The sequence below is a fragment of the Poecilia latipinna genome, unplaced genomic scaffold (genome assembly GCF_001443285.1).
Source record: "Poecilia latipinna isolate Pla-1442-1.1 unplaced genomic scaffold, P_latipinna-1.0 Scaffold217, whole genome shotgun sequence".
NCBI lineage: Eukaryota > Metazoa > Chordata > Actinopteri > Cyprinodontiformes > Poeciliidae > Poecilia > Poecilia latipinna.
Genome location: NW_015112833.1, coordinates 350,818 through 371,804, shown reverse-complemented (window position 1 = coordinate 371,804; position 20,987 = coordinate 350,818). Strand labels below are relative to the sequence as shown.

At 41.9% G+C, this 20,987-nt stretch overlaps 1 protein-coding gene across 13 annotated transcripts in view; it reads left to right on the top strand.

Moving 5' to 3' along the window:
* LOC106947011 (protein shisa-6 homolog) overlaps positions 1–20,819 on the top strand; it is a 91,301-nt gene extending 70,482 nt beyond the window's left edge. For 2 of the 13 annotated variants that reach the window (XM_015031770.1, XM_015031773.1), the window contains 5 exons: positions 9,538–9,600; positions 11,922–11,942; positions 16,121–16,273; positions 18,434–18,537; positions 18,727–20,819. In XM_015031770.1, the coding sequence (XP_014887256.1) occupies positions 9,538–9,600; positions 11,922–11,942; positions 16,121–16,273; positions 18,434–18,537; positions 18,727–19,608 (1,223 nt within the window). In that variant the 3' untranslated portion in view covers positions 19,609–20,819. The remainder of the gene's footprint in view (positions 1–9,537; positions 9,601–11,921; positions 11,943–16,120; positions 16,274–18,433; positions 18,538–18,726) is intronic. The other 11 variants (XM_015031772.1, XM_015031774.1, XM_015031778.1 and 8 more) reach the window with 8 other exon arrangements.
* Positions 20,820–20,987: the final 168 nt, after the last annotated feature.

The following is a 20,987-nucleotide window of genomic DNA, read 5'->3' as shown; positions in this document are numbered from 1 at the left end:
GGCAGTGCATCACCTTTCTTTCCTCTCCTTCTCTTTTATAAGCACAGAGTCTTGTAAAAGTTTTCATCCCCATTGATCATTTTCCCTTTAGTGACTGCATGTCTCTTCCAGCTTCCCACATCTACAGTCTGTAACTCTGCTTGAAAATGGCTGAAACTCTGTCAGATGTGGTTGAAAGCATTTATACAGAAGTCCGATTCTCAATTGGATTTAGTGTGGACTTTGACTAGGGCATTCTGCTTTAATGTAATGTATCTCCAGATGTAATTGTGTTATAATCATCCTGTTGATGTGCAATCTCTTACAGGTTGAATGCACACTAATAAATATAATCCATTTTACCTTTAATTCTGGAAAGCTGTCCTATTCTTGCTGCAAATAATATCACACAGCATAATGCAGCCATTACCTTGTTTTGCAGCTTTTCTGACACACAAGAATTTTGCATGTGGGCAACAAGTGATTTCTTCCCCTTATATTAGAAAAATCAAATGTGGACTTTGGTAGTAATTAGGTGACATTTAAAGGTTAATCGCTTGCAGTTTGGAATTTTATTTCAGGACATCAATGTAAAAGACGTTGAACACAAAATCATGTCAACTTTTTCGCATTTTTGTTTCTGTAAAGTTTAAAGTTGTACATTTCTTTTCTTTCACTTTTACGCTGCAATTAATTGTTCTGGCCGTTTGGCTCAAGGGGTGTGGACACATTTTGCAAGACACCGCAACATTTCTTCTCATGAAAAACAGGCTGGATTCCCGCCTGGATGCCGTGACATCAAAGAATGCAGAAATCAATGGCAGAGACAGAAATACGGGTACGAGTGTGTAACTACAATTAGCTCCGCGATTGCTTATCTAACCTTGGCAGGGGGTTTCAAGGTGCTTTCCAGTTGGCTCACACTCCCTTGGCATGCCTCCCCTGAGTGCTTTATATGGATGCGATGCTTGGAAGTGTGATGTGAAACAAAATGCCACACCAAATGTCATATTACTGACTCACTTGCCCGCCATCTGGATGTTATTATGCAAACTCGCCAAGGAGGTATTCTCCAGAGAACCCTTACTGTGTAAGCAAAGGGAAATTTAATGTGATTAATCCTCTTGTGGAGTTGCAGGCGACTGTATCCAGAGGAATGCGTGTGCGACCGGCCTCTGCAGCTCACTGATCGTAGATGCGTTTGAGGCCGATTTAATCATTAAGTTAAAAACACACTGCTGCGTCATCCTCACGCTGGCAGCACAAACAGCCATTTAGCGATTTAGCTCCGGTAATCAGAAGGGGGCATGTCAGTCACAAAGGATTTTGTCATCGTGTTATTAAACGGCACTGCTGGCTTCGGACGCACTTTAGCACGACAAGCTAGGGAGGTAAACGCAAGAGCCAACAGACATGAAGGTACGCGGGAGGCCCCCGCGTCTCATCAGGAAACTTTAATCACTAATAGGTTCCTGGGGTTGCCTCAGAGGAACGGTGTGTGTGGAGGTTATTTTCTGACATAAGCTTAAGGAGGCCAGGAAGGTGACGAGGCTGCGGGGTGTCAGGAGCTGATAAGCGGAAGGAGAGTTTTGGTGGGAGGCTAACTGTGCTGGAGTTTCTTGAATGAATTTAATTGGTCTCCAGATTATGATGGGATCACTGAACGAAGCCGCCCGGGGTCTTAATGAGCTTCGGCCCGTCTCTGATTCTGCTCGGCTGGTTTGTGAAGCTCAGGCCCGTCTCCTCAGAGCCCCTTGGACCGGGGCTTGGAGTAGAAATCGCCAGAGTGAGATCAGAATTTGAGAAAATTGCCTTGTGTTGGTTCACATTTGGGGGTTTTTTAGCTGTGTGTTCAAATGGGCGATGGGGGGCTTACTGCAGAGTTGCGGCGAAGCAGTGCAGGAAGTTGTATTAAAAGTCCCAACTTCATTCCTGTGAACATTAAACTCACGGCTGCAGAGGAACTGAACATTACATCTGTATTGCCAAACTTCCTGAAATGCAGTTTTGTTTACCTGTTTGCCAGGTACATTTGTGAAACAGGCTGTTTTCCTCTAATTCTCCTGGGTATTAATAATGACTTGTAGAGAAAATCCTCAGGGCCTAAAAACTGAATATGAAAGTCACTTTTAATCAATATGTGCTTTTATCTTACTGTTTGATCCCGTCCGTCAGATCAGTTAAAAAAGCTCTTCTTTCATTCTTACGATGTTTTCAGACCTGGTAGACCTGGAGATTCTGTTTGATTGGGGACCAAATTTATTACATTTACTCAGTGAAAAAGACTCAGAGAGTTTGATATCTTGTTAATGAGGGTTTTTTTAAATACAGTAGAAAGATTTAAGAAGCTCTGTGGTTCATTCTGATTATAAAAGAAAGTGAAACCCTGTCAGAAGATGACAGACAGTGAGAAGAGAACAATATAGTATATATATACAGTATATATTTTTATCTAGTTAAACTTTAAACATCTGTCTGTCGTCAAAAATCTTGGCTTTGAAGATGTTGGCAGCATCCAAGATGTGTTAGTGTTTGATGAAGATTTGCATTGTCTATGAAATACATACAGAGGCAACTGTTGTAACAATGCTGAAGCCAGGATGGTTCCTCCGTCAACTTCTCTTGTTTTAAGATATTATGAAAATGTCAACTTTGATTCTTGCATCAATCTTGGAAGATCGCTTAGAGCATTCATATTTTCAGTGCTGCTTTATGTCTTCTTAAGTTCCAGCTCTTTAAGAGAAATCAGAGTTGGTCCAAGTTGGCATCACAGTTCAAAACTTTGCACCATCCAGAGATTAGAAATTCGACACAAAATCCACGAGTTCACCTCAAGGTTGAGTATAAAGACTACATTCACCTCTAATTCACATTAAATAATTCAGATTTAATAAATAAAAAACAGCCCAAGTTTAAAATAATAAAATTCTGCTTCATCAGTCCTCAGAGCCGTCTCTCTATACCTCAGGCATTGGTTTGTGCAGGACGGGTAGCTGCTGTTGATGTTTTTACCATGAAGGTCATTTCTGTAGCAGCTCGGTGGATTAGAGCACCGCCGCGCCGGCATGTTAAAACTTTATTTAGCGTTTCATTTCACACTCTTACCAGCACTTTTGGAGGGGTCAGCCGGATCGCTGCGGACTGAACCCGACCTCTGCTGCATCTGCAAACGCGTGAAACAAAACAGGCTGAGGAGCTGGGATGAAAATAACATAAATAATAAACGACTCCGTTCTCAGGAGCTCGAGGTTTTCTTCTGCTGCATTCAGTTCACAGTTTACTGTGAGGAGAAATTTGCCATTTCAACACAGTAGAAGTGATTCGTTCAGTCCAATTAGCCGGGTCCATTTCAGTCTGAAACAGACAAATGGCTGCTTGTATGGGAAGCGCCAGCCGTATCTCAGTCAGCGCTATATTCCCCCCTGTTGTGTGTCTTTCGAGCCGTTTGTGTAGATTTTAAAATTGTTTTTAATATTTATGGTTGCCTGAATTCTCATTAGCACAATATCCATAATGTGGCAAAACTCAGAGCAGGTATTCATTTCTGTCTCACTAAGAATTTAACTGTCATGTCCTCATTACGGCTCAGCCTGCTCCTGTTTGGTGCTGATTAGCTCTATTAATTTTTTTTCTTCTAGTGCTAGGCAGCTGCTTAAATTAATCAGAGGCTGGTCATTAGGGCTCCCACTGCAAAAGCATTAAAGAAAAAGTTACTTATTTTTCCCTCTTTCTTTCATTTCCCTCGTTTTTTTGGGTTCCTGGCCACCCCTTACCTAGACACCTTAAAGCATTTCTCCACTTTTTCAACTTTTTTTTTTTTAAAGTAAATGGTTATTCTGATCTTTCTTACATTAATTCATCATCAAGTCAACTCCAACTTCCTCCACCCATCGTCTCTACCCAGTTGTCCTTGCAGGGCGGCTGGTGCCTGTTTCCAGCAGTCATTGGGCGATTGGCGGGATGCGCCCTGAAGTAGTTGCCAGTCCATCACTGAGACATACAGGACAGACAGCCATGCACGCACGCACGCACACACACACACACACACACACCCACACACACACACACACACACCTAAGGGCAATTTAAAAGAGACAATTTAAGCCAACATTGGTGTTTATGGACAGTAAAAGTTGGGAGAACCCACGCATGGATGGGGAAACAGTCAAAGTCAATGTAAAAAGATCCCAAAGTGGGATTCAGCCCACGAGTTCAGCACGACTTCTTATTATGGCAAATTTAGCAAGTTTAATGGATGTTGGATTGTTTGTTTGTTTTTTTTTGTGCATTTTAATGATTTCATGAAGGGAACAATGACTGTACATCAACAGGAATACATCACAGAAATATGCCAAATTTAGCCAAAGAAGCTAATTTTTATCAGTACTCCTCTAGCAGGTTGATGGAAGAGATTAACAACATGCATGACTTATGGTTTTTATGACAGATTTCAGTGTATAGCTACTGTAATTTACAGTAAAAACAAGTCACATCCATAAGAAAACATGTAAAAGCATATCAGATCATTTAAAAATGATTTGAGACATGAGTACAGTTTATCTAGTAAGCATTGCTCCAGGGTTTTCCTGAAAGAGTAAAGTGATGTAATGTTTCTTAGTTCTGATTGTGATGTTTTCCAACAATCTGAAGCCTGACAGTGCTGTACCACTCCACTGCTTTTTTTCCCCCCTAAAACATTAACATTAAAACAAACCACACACACCTGGGATGCGAGCCGTCCACGTCAAATGGTTTTGCGGGATTGTAGAATTGTAGAATTCGTCAAAGCAAACTCTTCATGCAGGTTCTAGTGGAACCTCAATATATACGGAGTCTGCAGCCTTGCTGAGTATCTGACATGTGAATATTTCTCCTGTTTAAGACAGGATAGCGCTTGGATTTACAGATTGAGTGTGGAATTAAATATCCATCATGATTATTATTATTGTGGCTAAAGTGACATTTTCTGGAAATCAGCCAAGTTTTTGCGATACAGAGGGGAAAATAATCTCTGCAGAGAGACAAATAGACGAGTCGGTTCGCAGGTTACCCAAAGTCTGTGTTGGATTCAACTGGTTGGCCAACTCTCACCTGTGAGAGGTGAATTATTTGACTAAACTAATCCACAAACAATCCAGCTAAAAAGCTCAACACTGTTAAGTACGGTCAGAAAGTACCATCTCTGTATCACCTCTCTGTCAGACTCAAATAATCAAACTAATTTTGTAACTCCAGAAAATATAAAAAAAGCTATTTTTCGGCACTTTTTGAAAACACCAACACTGCCCATCCAAAAGCAGCGACGACTATCGCTTCAAAATCTCCAGCCGTAGCTTGGATTCCTCCACCTCCAACACTAAACGGGCAGATGGTTTTTATCATGATGACTGTTTAATATGTTCGGCAGAGAGGGCCTCGGATGTGTGTGGATTTACCGCCGTTTGAGCAACATTTGTAGTGAGAGTCGCTGTTAAGCAGAGATATGAGTAAAGAGAAAGGAGGAACACAGACAAGACACATGCCATCTATCTTCATAGCCTGAGCAAATATCGAGAGCTATGATGTGAGAGCGTCGAGCCTCGCTCTCCTCCTTCACTTCTGTGACAGATGTAAATTGATGTTTCACCAGTTGGCTCTAATGCATTTTTAAACAGGCACAGCAGCAGACAGCATAAGAACGTGTCGCGACGGCATTACTATGACGGAGCCTCCGTCTATTGCCGCCTCCTCCGTACACGTGACACGCAAAAGCTACTTATACATACACACACGCACACACATGCACACTGCTGAGAATGGCTGCCATTCATCATCTTTCCCAGTACAATGGGCTCAGTAAAGGTCCCATCTTTCAACTAAAGCACCTCCACAGTGCAGTGCCCAGCCGAGCACCGCAACACTGCATCACGTCTCCTGTCATCTGCAAAACACTCCTTACCCAGCGGGGAGGGTGGATGATTGGCTGAAACTCTTGATTCTGTGGCTTGAAATTAAAACCAGTCTCCCAATTGAGGCGGCAGGTGACAAGCAAAAAAAAAAAAAAATTGCCGCTCGTTAACGCTGAATACCTTCAAATCTAAAGTAAAGTAGTCTGGAGATTTCTTTAGCATCATCTGGCGGAAGCGTTAACAGGAAATTGTATTCCTTGAGCCGTATCACAGATCTTGGTTGTGGATAGTTTTTTGGGTGTGTGTGTGTGTGTGTGTGTGTCTTTCTGTTGCCCACTAATGGACTGGCAATCTGTCTGAGGCGTATCTTCCACTTATTTTTCTAGCTTCTCATTGGACTGATGAAGTTGATGTAGAAAATGACTTCTTTTTTACGTATCCACTGTAATTTGAGTTTAGAACAACCTATCCTACTGAAGCTGTGATAACATACTTGAGCAGTTGTATGGTTAGGACACAGAAGGGATGTTCGGTCGATGAGATCCAGCATTCAGTGGAATTAGTCACATTTCTTGGTTTGCAGGGAAACAGCCAATCCAGCATAATTTCATAAGCTATGTGTAGCTGTATAATACCGCTGTAATAAGCAAGATCTAGAAGTTGCAAACTAGCAGAAAAACAGAAAGACGCCACTCCTCCTCCAAGCTAGTGGTTTGTGCCTACGAGAGGATGGGGGTGTTCACTTTGCCATAACTTGAGAAATGAGTTTTAACACATTTTAATTATTATTTTTTTTTTTTTTAGAAAAGGCGAAAATTACCTCAAGGGGGCATAAAAACGTTTTTTTGCAAAATTGATGAATTACATCGTTATTTTTGAAATACTTCAAAATTCGCATTCAAAAAGTTAATTGAAACGTTTAGTGTGTCCTTGGATACAAGGTAGTTTACCACCATCTGTGTGTGAATGTGTGCATGAATGGGTGACTGATTGTATTGTAAAGTGCTGTGGAGAATATAAGGAAGACACCAATGGTTATTATGACCCAAAGTTTTAGCCAAATATTATGCAAGATATTTAGGGGGAAATGTTTACTATTATTACTCTGTTCATCAGGTTTTACCCTGATAAATGTAGTGGAAACAGTGTTAGATGCGTGGTTTGACTTCTTTTCTTTTAGTAAACCATTAAAAGCATGTAGTAAAAAAAAAAAAAAAAATGTTGCAGCAGGACTACCCAGCTATGTCAGAAACCTTTCCCAGATCATCATTGTCAACTCTCACACTCAGGATCATTGATGCACCTACAAACATGTAAGATTCGTTTATTCTGGGCAAAAATGTGTAGCTTTGCGAATGGGATTCTGTAGCAGCTCCAGGACGGTAGACCATTCCTGTGTGTGTTAAAGGTATGCTACTTCTCTGTGTGAGCCTGCTGTCTCCGGGGCGGAGGAAGCTGTCGTGTTAAATGAAATTTCCTCAATCATTTCCTCTGACTTCGTAAGTGTGATTCTGTGAGTCCAAGCTTGGCGCGTATTTCCATCACAATACATAGCAGAACAATGTGGCTCACAGGGTTACCGCACGAAGCCTGGTGGTGTGATAGTGACAGCCTGTGTTGAAAATAGCCGTCTGTCATAAAAATTCGAAAAGATGTCACTTTGGAGGGCTGCTGGGCTCCACGCAGTGCTTCTGTGTTTTATGTTTCTCCTTTATCTGCCGCATTATGTTTACTGGTTTTTGTTGCTGAAGCTTTTGAATGTCACTGCGGCGTTACACGCACGAAGCCGACGTTTCTATTTCGGTCTTTTTTTTTTTTTTTGAATGTACGACGGCCGCTACCTATAATTATCTCTACTTGTTGGATTAAAAAATAAAACGGTTTGAATTTTTGATGAGTTTGCGGCTAAACCATGTGAGACAATTGCACTTTGCAGAAGCGCCTTGAGCTGTGTTGAGCTATCTGGAGACGATCAAAGGCTTTTCTGCTGTTAACACAAGTAAGAAGGAGCATCCCAATTATCTAAACGAGAGGATTTAAAAACACATATAATTATCTATGGTTCAGGATTTGGTATCGGATCTGATTTAAAAATGATTCTTGGGTAAGAAAAAGTTTTAGATCAGGAGTTTAGTGACTTGGTCAAAGTCGAGACAACATTTTCTCAGGCTTGTCTGAACAGTGGAGTCTTACTGGCTGGTCAGTAGCCTAGTTATCAGGAGAAATAACACCCAGTGTTTTTATAGTTTAATTGAAGGTGGCTCTCTCCATTAATTAAGAAACTTATGCTATTTGAATTTTCAAATGATGAAATCATTTTATTGGAGGAAAATAATCTATCCAAACCAAGTTGTTGCCGCATTTTACTTGAGGTTATATAATCTAGACAATTTGAACCTGTCTAAAGCAGCTCATGAAATCCCCACTAAATGAGAGATGTGGCATTAAAAACCAGAGCTGTAACGTCCCCACAGCACTCACAATAACTAAGCAAATGAGTTTCTGTGGACTGGATCTGGCCACAAGCGGTCGGAGCTGAAGGAAGGCGTTTCTCCGCCCCCACTTCTCCTAAAGCCCCGGGGAGAAAAGGTAGTTTAGAAATGGGGCTGCAATTTTATTTATTTATTTATTTTTTTTTCATTTTTTCTAGAAGATGTATTTATTTATTTTGGCCTGAGATGGATTCGAACCAGGTTTACCTCAAAATGGATGTTGCTTATGCAATATGAAGCTGCAGTAAATGGCTGTGTGTTCCTCGGTGGTTAGCTGTGCCTTATAAAACACAGTGTCTCCCTTTCTCAGTCTGGTCAGCAAGTACTCCTGTTTCATTAATCTTCCAGCAGCTTCTTGCGCCGGCCGCTCTGCATATATATTATCGTTTTTAATAGGACCACATCGATTCAAGTGGTCGCTGTGTATGACTTACTCTTAAATGATACAATTTGCCTGTGTGTTCCAGGACAGGATGTAATAAATATTGCATACTGATATATATATATATATATTGCTTCTCTAATGTATTTGCTGTTGGCTCTTCTTCTCTGGATGCTGTTTGATGTAAACAGGTTTGTTGGGTAGAGCTGAAGTCTAAGCAGGCTTCATTCATTCCCAATTCTCACTCTCCTCTTGTTTTCATGTCCACTGTGCTACTTTAGCAAAAATAAAGGGATATTTCACCTACTTAAAAAAAAATTTAAAAAAATGGGACTTCGGTTCCATTTTTTTTTTTAAAAAAAAAAAAAAAAAAAAAAATCATACTTTTGCATCCAACTCAAATGGTAACTGGACTGAACTTATATAGTGTTTTTCTAATCATTTTGACCACACAAATGCTCACACATTTATACACCGATACGCAGATCAGTAGGCAATTTGGGGTTGAGTGCTTTGCCCAGGGGCACATTGACATATGGCAGGAGGAAGCTGGAATCGAACCTAAAACCTTCCGATCACAAGTCGACTACAGAGCCTAAGGTTTTTCGCAGTCAAAAAATAAAAAAAAAAAAAAAAAAAAAAAAAACCATAGGTGCCATTGAAACCCAACGTTTAAGACGACTTCAGTGGAATATCCCTTTAAATGCCTCTCCTTCACACCACTGTGTTTGCACTCTGACACCTGGAGCTCCTCCTGGACATTCAACAGATCTTTCACTGCTTTTTGTCATTGCAGGTACCCATCAGCACAGCTATAACCATGTGGCTCTAGGTAGCCCCACACGCACACCTAAGAATGGTAAGAACAAGTGACTGAAGTGACTTCTTGGCTCAGCTCTGTGTTCGAGAGGTGGCTCTTGGAAAAGACGGGCGGGGAAACCCGATGACACACTCCTCCCTTTCAGTTTCGCTCCATATGCAAAAGTATTCATATCCCTTGGGGTTTTTCCAGCTTTTTGTCACATTACAGTGGCAAGCTGCGACGTACTTTATTGGGGTTTTATGAAGCAGATATATGGGAAAACTGGTGCATAATAAGCAGTAGATCCCACCTGTGGGTCATTAAATCGCAGTATAAATGCAGCTGTGCAGTAAAGGCTTCAGAAATTTGCCGGAGAATATTGCAAACAGGATTATGAGGACCAAGGAACGCAGCAGACAGGTCAGGCAGAAAGCAGAGCTTAGGTTATGAAGGAATTAGCCAAGCTTTAAGACCCCTACCACTAGGAAACTTTAAAAAATTTAACTTTACTGGGAAAACCAGAAAGAAACATGGCCAGAGAAACCACCAGAAAGCTAAGAAAGTAACTCTGGAGGAGCAGCAGAAACCTACAGCTCAAGCGGGAGAATCAGTTGTCAGGACAACTGTTAGTCATACTTTGCACAAATTTAGCCTATAGACCACATTTGTCAAACTCAAGGCCCTGAGGGGCCAAATTCAACCCGCCATAAGGTTTTATGTGGCCCTCTAAACTCTAGAGAGTCACAAAAATACATAACTAGAACTTTCAAGATAACAATTGTGTGTCTAGATATTACTTTGACAGATAAAAACTTGCCTTAAAACCCCGTCAGACTTCACGTCCACTGGAATGGACATGATTGATTTTTGGGTTTAAGCCAGTACAAAAGAGTTGAATGATTCACTGAGCAGTTTATTATTGATTTATGGCAATGAAGGTCTAAATCTTAGCTTCATGCATTAGACAAGACAAACATTGCTCTGAATTTACAGAAGGGGAGCAGCGAGTGTCTATTTTGTATCAAAAATATAAAGTTCATGGAAGGCTAATAAAATTGCTCCAGTATTTCCAGTGACAGAATTTGAAGTTATTTTGGAAATATTGTCAATCATTGAGATGTGTATGAGCCAACACTTACTCATTTAGTGTTGCCATGTTAAGATAAAAAGAAGTGTCTAAGCATTTTATAGCTTATGTGTGATTTCATAATTCATTTATTTTATTTTTGTAATGTTTTCTATAAACTCTGACTTTTTTGAACTGCTTGCACAAAAAAGTCTTTTCCCTTTTTTTTCCAATTTGGTTCAATTTGGTTCTACAAAATGTGATGACATGTTCAAGTCGAACGGAGTGCGAATACTTTTCCAAAGCACTGTAAAAATAAAAAAGGAGGCTCTTTTTCCTGTGGAGACTGAACCTTGGGAGCGTCACAGTCTCCAGTTCTTCTTCTGTCTTTCAAACAAAACACAGCTGGCCAGGATTGGACTCGACGTTCCTTCCAGGTCGTCCCGTGGTGATGGGCTGTGAAGCAGCCTCACTGTAACTCGCTGTGATCCCAAGTAACAAAAGTTATCACCAAAACTCGATAATGCCCAAGACAAACAACACCACAGATTCTTTTTTGTTATTACTGATGTCATTCAGCTGTCAGGTCTAAATTGTTCTTGTGAGGGTTGCCGAGTCTGATCCGGGGCTGCAGACTCCCACGTTTAAAGATGTAGCAGAAAAGCCCAGATCGAACAGCAAAGAGTCACCGATCTGAATACAAACCCCAGACATTTAGATTCGGTTTGTTTCATTTTCTTCTTATGCATTTCATTAAAAGTAGAAAACAAGAAAAAAGGAAACGCGTCTGACGTCTTGCAGTCGGAGCGGCTCTTTCCTTTTGTGGACATAATTGACCATATGGCGTAGACACACTCACCCAGATAAGCAAGCCACACACTGGGAACAAATGCCTGGAGATCTGTGGGAAACATGAAAAATCCATTTCAACAACATATCTAACACAGCCACTTTGATCACAGTCTGGCTAAAATCCTTTCGCATTTCAGCATGCAGTGTGTTTCCCAGATAGAAGCCAATGTTCTGAGCCTCTCTGCGGCCCACTGCTGACACAACCGGAGCACGCCGCTCTACATCACACGCACAAAATGGCAAATCGGGCACAGACTCCGGAACCGGAGCCTCCGGAGGCGAAGGCTGAATTCATCAGAATAATTGTTTGTGGGAGGATTTTCTGCACTGGTCATGCTGAATGTGGAGAAGGTTTGTGTGCGGTGTGTTTTCTGCCCCCTCTTGCCATCGACATGTTTCTGAAAACACTACTGTTGTTTTTTTTGTTGTTGTTGTTGTTGTTTTTACTTGGGTTTGGTAGCTCACCGATCATTGAGACGTGGTAAGTCATACATACATATTTGATTTGATATAAGTGTTTCTTCACGCCATTTGATCACGCATACTGTACGTCCTCCACAAACCCACCCTCGCGTTTCTGTCCTTTCTTCCACATCGGCTGGTGTGTTTTGTTTTTTTCTTTCAGACCTGATTTAAGTAGATTTGAAAGCCTGTTTGATCCCGCTCCGACGGGAAACTTTCAGGGTTTTGCCATGTGGTTTCAAATACTGGGTTCAAACTATTATTAGATTTCACGCGATTGCAAGTGCGCAACCCAAAACGAGCTTTTCAGTTGCGACTTAAATCTTTCTTACTGCCAACAAATTCTACGACTGAGTTTGTCATTTTTGTGGACAAAGCCACAACAGGTCAAAATACTACAGTTTCATACTTATGCTAAAATCTAAGAAAAAACATCAAACTTGGCCAAAAACGGCAGGAACTGCTGTGACGGCATTGATTATTAGTTTCTGACTGTTTTGTTTTTCAGGATCAGAGATATTCTAAGTATTAAAACTTACCACTAAAGTAAGAGACCCAAAGTGGAAATAAATATATATTTATTCAAACCCAGTAACTTCACATAAAGAATAAAAAAAAGTCAAAAGATAATAACGACTAGATGGTTTAACTCCTAGCCTGAAAACCAACGCAAGCAAAGCACTGCCAGGTTTGAAACTGATGTTCTCCTACGATAGGTTTGGTTTTTAACTATTAATAAGTGCCAAGGGAAGATGTTAATAAAGTTGTTCATTTAGATCACATTGACTCTGGACACCTCCGTATTAACCATCATTAGCCAAACAGTCAATTATTGTTTTATCAATACCCAGTGGTGAGGTGTGGTTTTATAGAACAATGGCTAAAGGAGTAAATTTTTGCACTACGTCTCTCAAACAGAAAGCCCTACACATAAACAGAATTAAAAAAAGCAAACAGCTTTTCTCCTAAAGATGAACATTTATGAACAAAAATACCTCGACTTCCAGTTTTCAAGAAACTCTTCATAGCTAGGCCAGTAACATTCAAGGAATGCAAATAAATGACAGAAAAATAGTAGAAAGGAGCAAAGAAAACTCAACGGTCACTAACTAGTGAAATGATTAGTGAAGGTTACCATAACCACTACTGACAATGGTTAGTAACGGTGATATGAATGTGTCAGAAACTGAGGTTTATGACAAGTTAGCTTTAAAAACTAAAAAACAACAGTTGCTACAATCGATGTTCAAACAATCATTTACTGAATTAGGAATAAATAATTCAGTAAATGATGAAGGACAATTGATAATGTTCTGGTGACTAGCCATCACAGTGACTAACTGAATGGTTAGTCACTGGTTAGTGATGCAACACTAATCGAATTAAAATTTCTTGCAACTTCAATGCACAAGCCAAATTTTTATATCATCGAGCTCATCACTCTTACTCACTCAGTTTAAGCACCATAAACAATATAATAATTTGTTATTTTTTATATATCGTGATCCAGTTTTATCTGCTTAGAGACTCCAGAATCTCAGGCAACCAATTTCAGCCATTATCCAGGTTTCTCTCCACAGTATTCATACTCGATTTTTAGTTTTGGACATTTTCATTGAATTTGTTGGCAGTAACGTATAATTTCAAGTTCGATGGTGCAAAGCTTTGTGTGAAATTGATAACTCCCAGAAGCCTGGGACTATTTGAGCCAGGTCTGTGTGGTTGTAGTGTCCGTCTTGATGAAGGGGTAAAAACGTGTTTGCTCTATTGAACGCTAACAGCATGCCACATTCTGAGTCGGTTCTTCCTTGTTGATGCAGGATTGCCGAACTCTCCACTTACGAATCATTCACATCCTTCAGTCCCCATTCCCTGCAGCTTCCCGGGACCCCCAGCAGTTGTTCGACGCCCTTCTGCCCTACTTTGTCCAGCTTCCCGTCCAGTTTTCTCTCCTTCTTATACTATAGTCAACTTTTTTTTTGTCCCTTTCAGATGGTCACATCTACATCTTTGCTGCGTTTTAGTCTCATGCTCTCCATCTTGCAGAAATTTACTAAAGCCCCATTTTTTATTTTTTTTTATCTGTTCAATGGAGGCTGCTTTAGAGCCGCGCCCATGCTGCTGCTCTGCACTGTGACAGACTCGAGGCTCACAGGGGAAGTGAGATAGAGAAGCAGCCAGAGAGAAAATGAGAGAGAATGGAATACTGGATGGACAAGAAAGAATTAAGAAGCGGAGAAAAGTGGGTGGCAGCATGGCGGGATAGATAAGATTGACAGAGTGAGGAAGACGGAGGTAAATGGGACAGACTCCGGATGCTTGCGCGCATGCATGCGTGTGAATGAGAGATAAAAAAAAAAGAAAAAAAAAAAAGTAGAGTGAGAATAACAGAGGATTTAGGTCCTTGAGACATGCCTCTCGGCAGCAACCCACCCCGGGTGTCTTCCTGAAGCCATATCACGTTGTTTCAACAACAGTCGGTTCGGGCATTGCTCCCCTGCCTGGTCCCAGATCACATCACAACGCTGTCATGAGCAGGGTCACTCTCCAGCACACAGCGCCCGTTCCGTGTATTGTCTTGTTTTCTTCCACTCGTTTCCTTCTCAGAGCACCGTTTCCTCACGTCAAACCACCGCCTCACCTGTCGAGTCAGTCCCACAGCAAACGCTCGCTCAGTTATGTGATGTTTCCACCTATACTGCCCCCCACCCACCCCACTACCCCACTGCCACCGACAGGAAGCTGGAGTTTTAGATGCGCAACCGTTTCTGAGAAGCAGGTACTGGGATGTTGAAGGTTTTTTTTTTCTTTTGACAGAAATAGAACTTCAAAGGCAAGATTTGTGAAAGAACAACGATTGGAGTTCTTTGCAAAGCTAACAGCCAGGAGAGTGTTTGGAGGTTTTGAAGATTCATTAAGTACAGCCAGCTGTAAAAAAATGCTTTATTCCTCATTTCATTTATATGCTGGCTTCCAAATCTATCAGTAACCCTCCAACTTCTTCACATTTTGAACCACAGGCTCCAGTGTATCTTATCTTGACATTTTATGAGATGGACCAACACAAAGTGGAGAATAAAAGTGGACATAGTGGACATAGCAATGATTTTCATAACTCTACAAATAAAAATCTTCAGTGTGGAGTATGTGCATGTTCAGCTTCGCTCAGTTGATACTTGACAGGAGTTTCTGTTGGGGTATCTGTTGACTAGCTTTGCACATCTACAGACTAAAACTGAGTAAATGCTCCAGCTCAGTCTGATTGACAGGGAGTTTCTGTGAGCAGACGTTCTAAATTAATGAAACAGATCCTTGGTTGGATTCATGTCTGAACACTAACTGTTGTTTTAAAGGTTTTTGTAGTACTGGTGGGATTTATTCCACAGCAACAAAAAAGAGACGGGGAAGACATGCAACAAATGTCCTGAGGTCGGGAATTAAACCAGGGACATGACGATTGTAGTTTCTGCATATGGTGTGCCTGCTTTACCACTGAGCCTTTGACTAGACCATTTTAAGACTTGATTACAAGAAGCAATTCTACTATTCTCGCCAGGAAGGTCAAGGCAGGTTTATTTATATGGCACTGTTCATGCAGCTGGCATTTCAAAAGTCTTTAGATCTTTAGACCAACAGCAACATTTTACAGACAAACTGCCTTCACAGGACAGATGATATACAAAACGGAGATCTCCATTTATGAAACAAATCTGATGACTTCTGTTTACACGTGACTTTATGTAGGTGTATCAAAGTAAAGGGGTCTGAAAACAATTTTATTTGTAAAGAACTAAAAATACAGAATTCTCCCAATGTGAAAGACAATACTTTGTGTTGGTCCATCCCATAACACCCCAATGAAACACATTTCAAATGATGGCTTTAATGTGAAAAAATGTGAAGATGTGTCTTTTGTTAACTTAGTTTACCTGCACCAAAAGGAACGGATTCAACCACGAACTATTCCTCCGTAAGACGATGTTCTCAGAGCACCTTTAGAGCCCCCAGGAAATATTTGTACAACTAAGACTTCAGCTCCTCCATCAGGCTACTCTTGTTTCCCTCCACTTCAGCAGGTGGTCGTCTGCGCTGATCGCCTGAGCTCTCGTCCGTGCTCGGTGTCTTTTGAAGGAGTTAGGGTTGGGAAGCCCATTTTTTTCTTCTTCTGTGTCTGTATATGTACGTATGTGTCTCCAGAGAACAATCGGATAAGCAGCATCCTGACCTCGCAGACGGAGCCATACGACCTGTCTTTCTCGCGCTCCTTCCAGAGCCTGTCACACCTGCCGCCCTCCTACGAGGCGGCCGTCAAGGCCGACCTAAGCCGGTTCTCATCCCTGAAGAAACTCAGTAGGTCCAAGTTCACTGCACTAATGCAAGAGAAGGATCCCGGTCCTGGTGCCTGCATGATAACCCCCCCCCCAAAAAAAATGGAAAGAAAAAAAAAAAGACAAAAACAGAAACGAATCATCGTGTGCTTCCATGACTCCTTACTGGAAGCAAGAAGAATTAGATTTTCCTGCTGTTTTGAGGTTATCTGGCAAAAGTACTCATTCACATTACTCCAATTCGAGCAAATATAAAAGGGAATCAAGAGAGTTTTGAATCTAATTGAGGTATTCATTTCTCAGCTCTGATCCATCAGGAAATCAGTGAAGTCATCTCACAGATACTATGAGTCATTGATATTCGTTGCTTTTTCTCCTCTCCACTTAAAGACTGCAGCCACCTATTCTCTCAGAGCAGAGAAGCACAGTGTTAAGTGGAGTGTTGCGCCCGGCCCGACGCGGCTTGGTTTCGTATTGATTTAGTGGCACTACGCTGGATTTCTGCTGCGTAATGAGGTCTCCTCTCCTGATATTGTTTAAGGGAAACGCAAATATTCCTTGAGGCCTGCGTAATCTCATCAAGATTGCCCGACCTCACACTGCAGGCACGCGCTCAAAGTGAAGGATGACGATCTGCGGCTCCTCCGGTCAGGGTTCACGCCACACTGGCGCACGGGGCGGCTGCTGCCAGCAACCGTTTCTGGCCAAAGTGTGAAATGGCTTTGCAGCACGCAGGGCTAGTTGTTATCCCTTCATGTGAAGAATGCTTGGGAAAAAATTAAGACAACAGCTTTTGATGGGCATTAAATCAGAAACAAACAAATTCAATTGTCACAACAGAAGCCGACCACAGAGCTGGTGTACAAAGCGGTACAAATATCCCCAGGCTGTGTCCTTCAGTCTCGCTAACTTTCTTTCTGCTTCCAAAGCAAATTATTTGTTGCAGCAAACAGCCAAAAGGCTCTGCTGTTTCTTTTTGTCGCCTAACTACTGTGGGCATGCTGACGGATCATGCAGGATTGTGCGAGAGGGAAGATAGAGCAGTGGTTTCATTGTTGAGATAATAAAAGAGAATAATGATTCTGCTTATTAATGCAAATTGCTATCAAACTGAAGAAAAAAAGCATTAGACTGTTGCCATGTAGGACAGTATACATCTCACGTTAATTCACTCCATGATAATATGGCTGATGAGCTTGCAGTGCCCTGCCCAGATCACGCTGACTATTATTCTTGAGATAGGAACATCTTGTTTTTATTATCTCTCATAATGAATCGATTTGCAGCGAGCGCCCGTGGCTTGCCAAAGGGGATTTTGGCTGAATCAAATATGGACAGGTGGCATGAACACTTTTGCACTCATTACAGAAGAAGATAGCATCACACACAAAAGTCATTTAGGAGCTCTCCATAAATTATTTCCGCTTGCGTTCATTCCTAATTTAGTACAGCGGCGGACCAGTTATTCACCGACATTCACGGACGCCGATTCCGTGTTGCTTTGACCAGACGTCTGGCCCGACTTTTGTATGTGTGCCACCATGTTTGTAATTCAGTGATGAGTCTTTATGCATGTGTTTGTGTTGTGTGGCATGACCTTGATTCCATGTTCTTTCCTACAATTGATCATCTGCGAAAGTCTTCTTGTCACTTTGATCTGCCTCTAAATGCATGTTTTCTTGTCTGCTGACGTAAGTAAAGAGGCACCCACTCAGTAATATGAAACCTCTTGCAGCTCTCAAGGATGACCTGTTTTTGCCTGGGAACCAATAGCATTCCAGCATGTGTGTACAAAGTGCCTGTATGTTTCCCTCCATGTCTGTGAAATGAGCTTTCCTGTTTATAGATTTTCACATGACCTTTGAAAAGTTTCCCCCTACACAGCCAGGGCTGACCGTAGCATTCCTGATGAAGCAAGGATATGTGGATGTTGTGTGCCTGGCATGTAATATGCAATTCCTCTACTTTCTATTCCCCTTCATGTGCTTGGAAAGGTGAAACACAGATGGGTCTGTCAACATCGCTCTCTGCCATGTGTGCAATGTTCTACACTTCCTCTTGATCCAATTTTTCCCTTCCCGTTTAAACATCTTCCTGTGTGTTTTCTTGTTCCTTCACATCCTGGATCTCTCTCTTCGTCGCTCGCCTCCTTTTCTTTTCCTAATTATCATTTCCTCTGTAGCAGATAAAGAAGTTGATGACTACTACACCCGTAAGCGCCACCTGCCTGACCTGGCAGCAAGAGGCACTCTTCCTTTGCATGTTCTCAAAATGAGTCAAGAACAGGTGGGTGCACAAGGGTTAGATTTGAGTGAGCAGTCTTTAAAATGAGGTCATGTTCTCTGAAGTGTGAAGTATAAGTGCCGGCTTCCAGACTTCAGGGTATTCAAAGCTATATATGATCATCCACTAGATTCCAACTAAACTGCCTCAGATTGTGAGTAAACTTACCCCATCTCTGTTTTTGCTCTCCAGCATCGGGAACAGCAGCAGCAGCAACTCCAAAGCCAACCTCCACCTCCTGGTATCTCCCAGGCCCCTCCTCAGTCGCAGTCTTCACAGCAACAGTCGCAGCAAAGGCAGAGGCCTCGCCGTGTCCAGAGGGCCATGTCCCAGGACCGCGTTCTGGTCCCACAAAGTGGTCCCCACCAGGACTACAACATGTCTTCTGAGGGCATGTCTCCCTACGGAGGCCGAATCCTCTCAGATGAACAGCTTCTGTCTGCTGAACGTCTTCGTTCCCAGGAGCGTCTTCTGCCACAGGACCGTCACACCTCGCAAGATCGCCTGTACTCTAAGGACCGCATGTACTCCAAGGACCGACTCTTGTCCCAGGAGCACTTGTATTCGAAAGACCGCCATTACTCTCAAGAGCGCCTCTATTCGCAGGACCGCTTGTACTCACAAGACCGCCTCCTGTCCCAAGATCCTCTTCTGTCGCCGGACAAGCTGATGATGTCCTTGAAGCGTGGCATGGTCAGCAGCATTTCTGGAGGCTTCTATGGCAGTGACAAGTCAATTTCCCGCGCCATTTCACATACTGACGTGTTCACACCGACCACTCCGCTCATGGATCGCTACAAGATGACCAAAATGCACTCCCATCCCAGTGCCTCGAACAATGGTGGTAGTGGCGGTGGCGGTGGCAGCAGCGGGGCACCGGGGACGGGGGTGGCCGTGCATTCCAACACGTTAGCCATGAACCAGACAGCAAATAAAAGGCAAGTGTTTGCCTCCAGACGAACTCACACTGTGGAGCAGCTCCACTATATCCCACAGCACCACCAGCAGCAGCAGCAGCAGCAACAACAGCCACAGCACTACCGCACAGGCAGCAAGACTGAAGTGACTGTGTAACAGCAACCCAAACCTAAACTGTGCCAGAAGAACCACTGCTGTACCAGGCGGTGGGCTCGATCGCAGAACATGGTTACACTTGCCACCTTGTAGAGTAGGAAGTAGTGACTACATTTTCCTTAACTGAAGATTCCAGGACCAAGATCATCCGCTAGCTTACTGTGAGACCGGAACAAAGAACTACACTGTACACTGCATAAACATGCCCAGCAAGATTTAAAGCCAGATTGGGTTGTGGAAGGGGTGAGGTTGGGCATTGTCAAGTTAACCTGCCTAATACAACTTCCAGTTTTTGGGATAATCCTATTTGTCCACAGTCTTAACGGCCTGCATCTGTGTATGTTTTAGTGGAAAACACTGATTGTGTCTGTTTAAGCCTTTATCAGTCCCCTTTGTCCCAACAATCTGTGACCTTTTCTGGCAAATCTTAAGGGCTTTGCATGGTTATAGACAAAAAGTGATTCCTCTGTGACTTCTGTTGTGCAAAGCAGCACCATCACAGGCGATGAACAAGAGGGAGCCTGTAGTATCTTTATAAATATATATATAAATAAATAAATAAAATAAAGGAATAAAAAGAATATTTTTACGCCCCATCTAACTCATAGCTCTAGAGAATCTCAAGAGAGAAACTGAAATGGATGTTATCTGCACTCGTATTTGGTGCCTCTGACAGATGTTCCATTTCTGAATATCAAGTGGTTTTGTGGGTTACAAAGCACAATCAATAGAAAATATTCAGTTTTGGTTTATCTTTGACTTTGAATAGTGATGGCTAGTTTGTTTTGTTCTTAAAACAATGGCAATCTTGTTCTTTTTTGTTTTGTTTTTGTTTTTCATTTTTTGCTTCCAGTAGATAATTGTAAATAAGCTATCCTAGAAGCAGTATTATGGACAAGTCTGTACTGGATGAACTTTGTATTAGACTGTCTGTTTTAAATAGATTCTAAACAACTATAACTCATCACTGTTTTGTGAGTTCAAGATAGAAACCCACTTAACCAAGTATCTGAAAGGATAATTATCGTGTTTCTTTGCAAACGTGCTTGGACGAGAAGTGAATGAATGTGCTGCTAACAACAAATGTACCACATTCATGTTTGGATGTAGACTGTATTCCACTGACATTGGAAGACTGAAATTTCTCGGGTATGGAGTCCAAGGCTTGTCAAAGTAGGGTCAAATAAATCATCCATATTTTTCTAAACATGGAACATGGCTCGGTGAGGTCTTTGTGTTATTTGCTTTTCCTTTATTGGAAGTTTTCCTACTCACCTAGAACACACTGATTACATTTTATTAGCTCTGCAGGCGAGTTGTGAAAATTAAATATAGGTAGCCTTTGTTGTGAAGTTTAATCCCAGCAAGGGGGGAGGAGG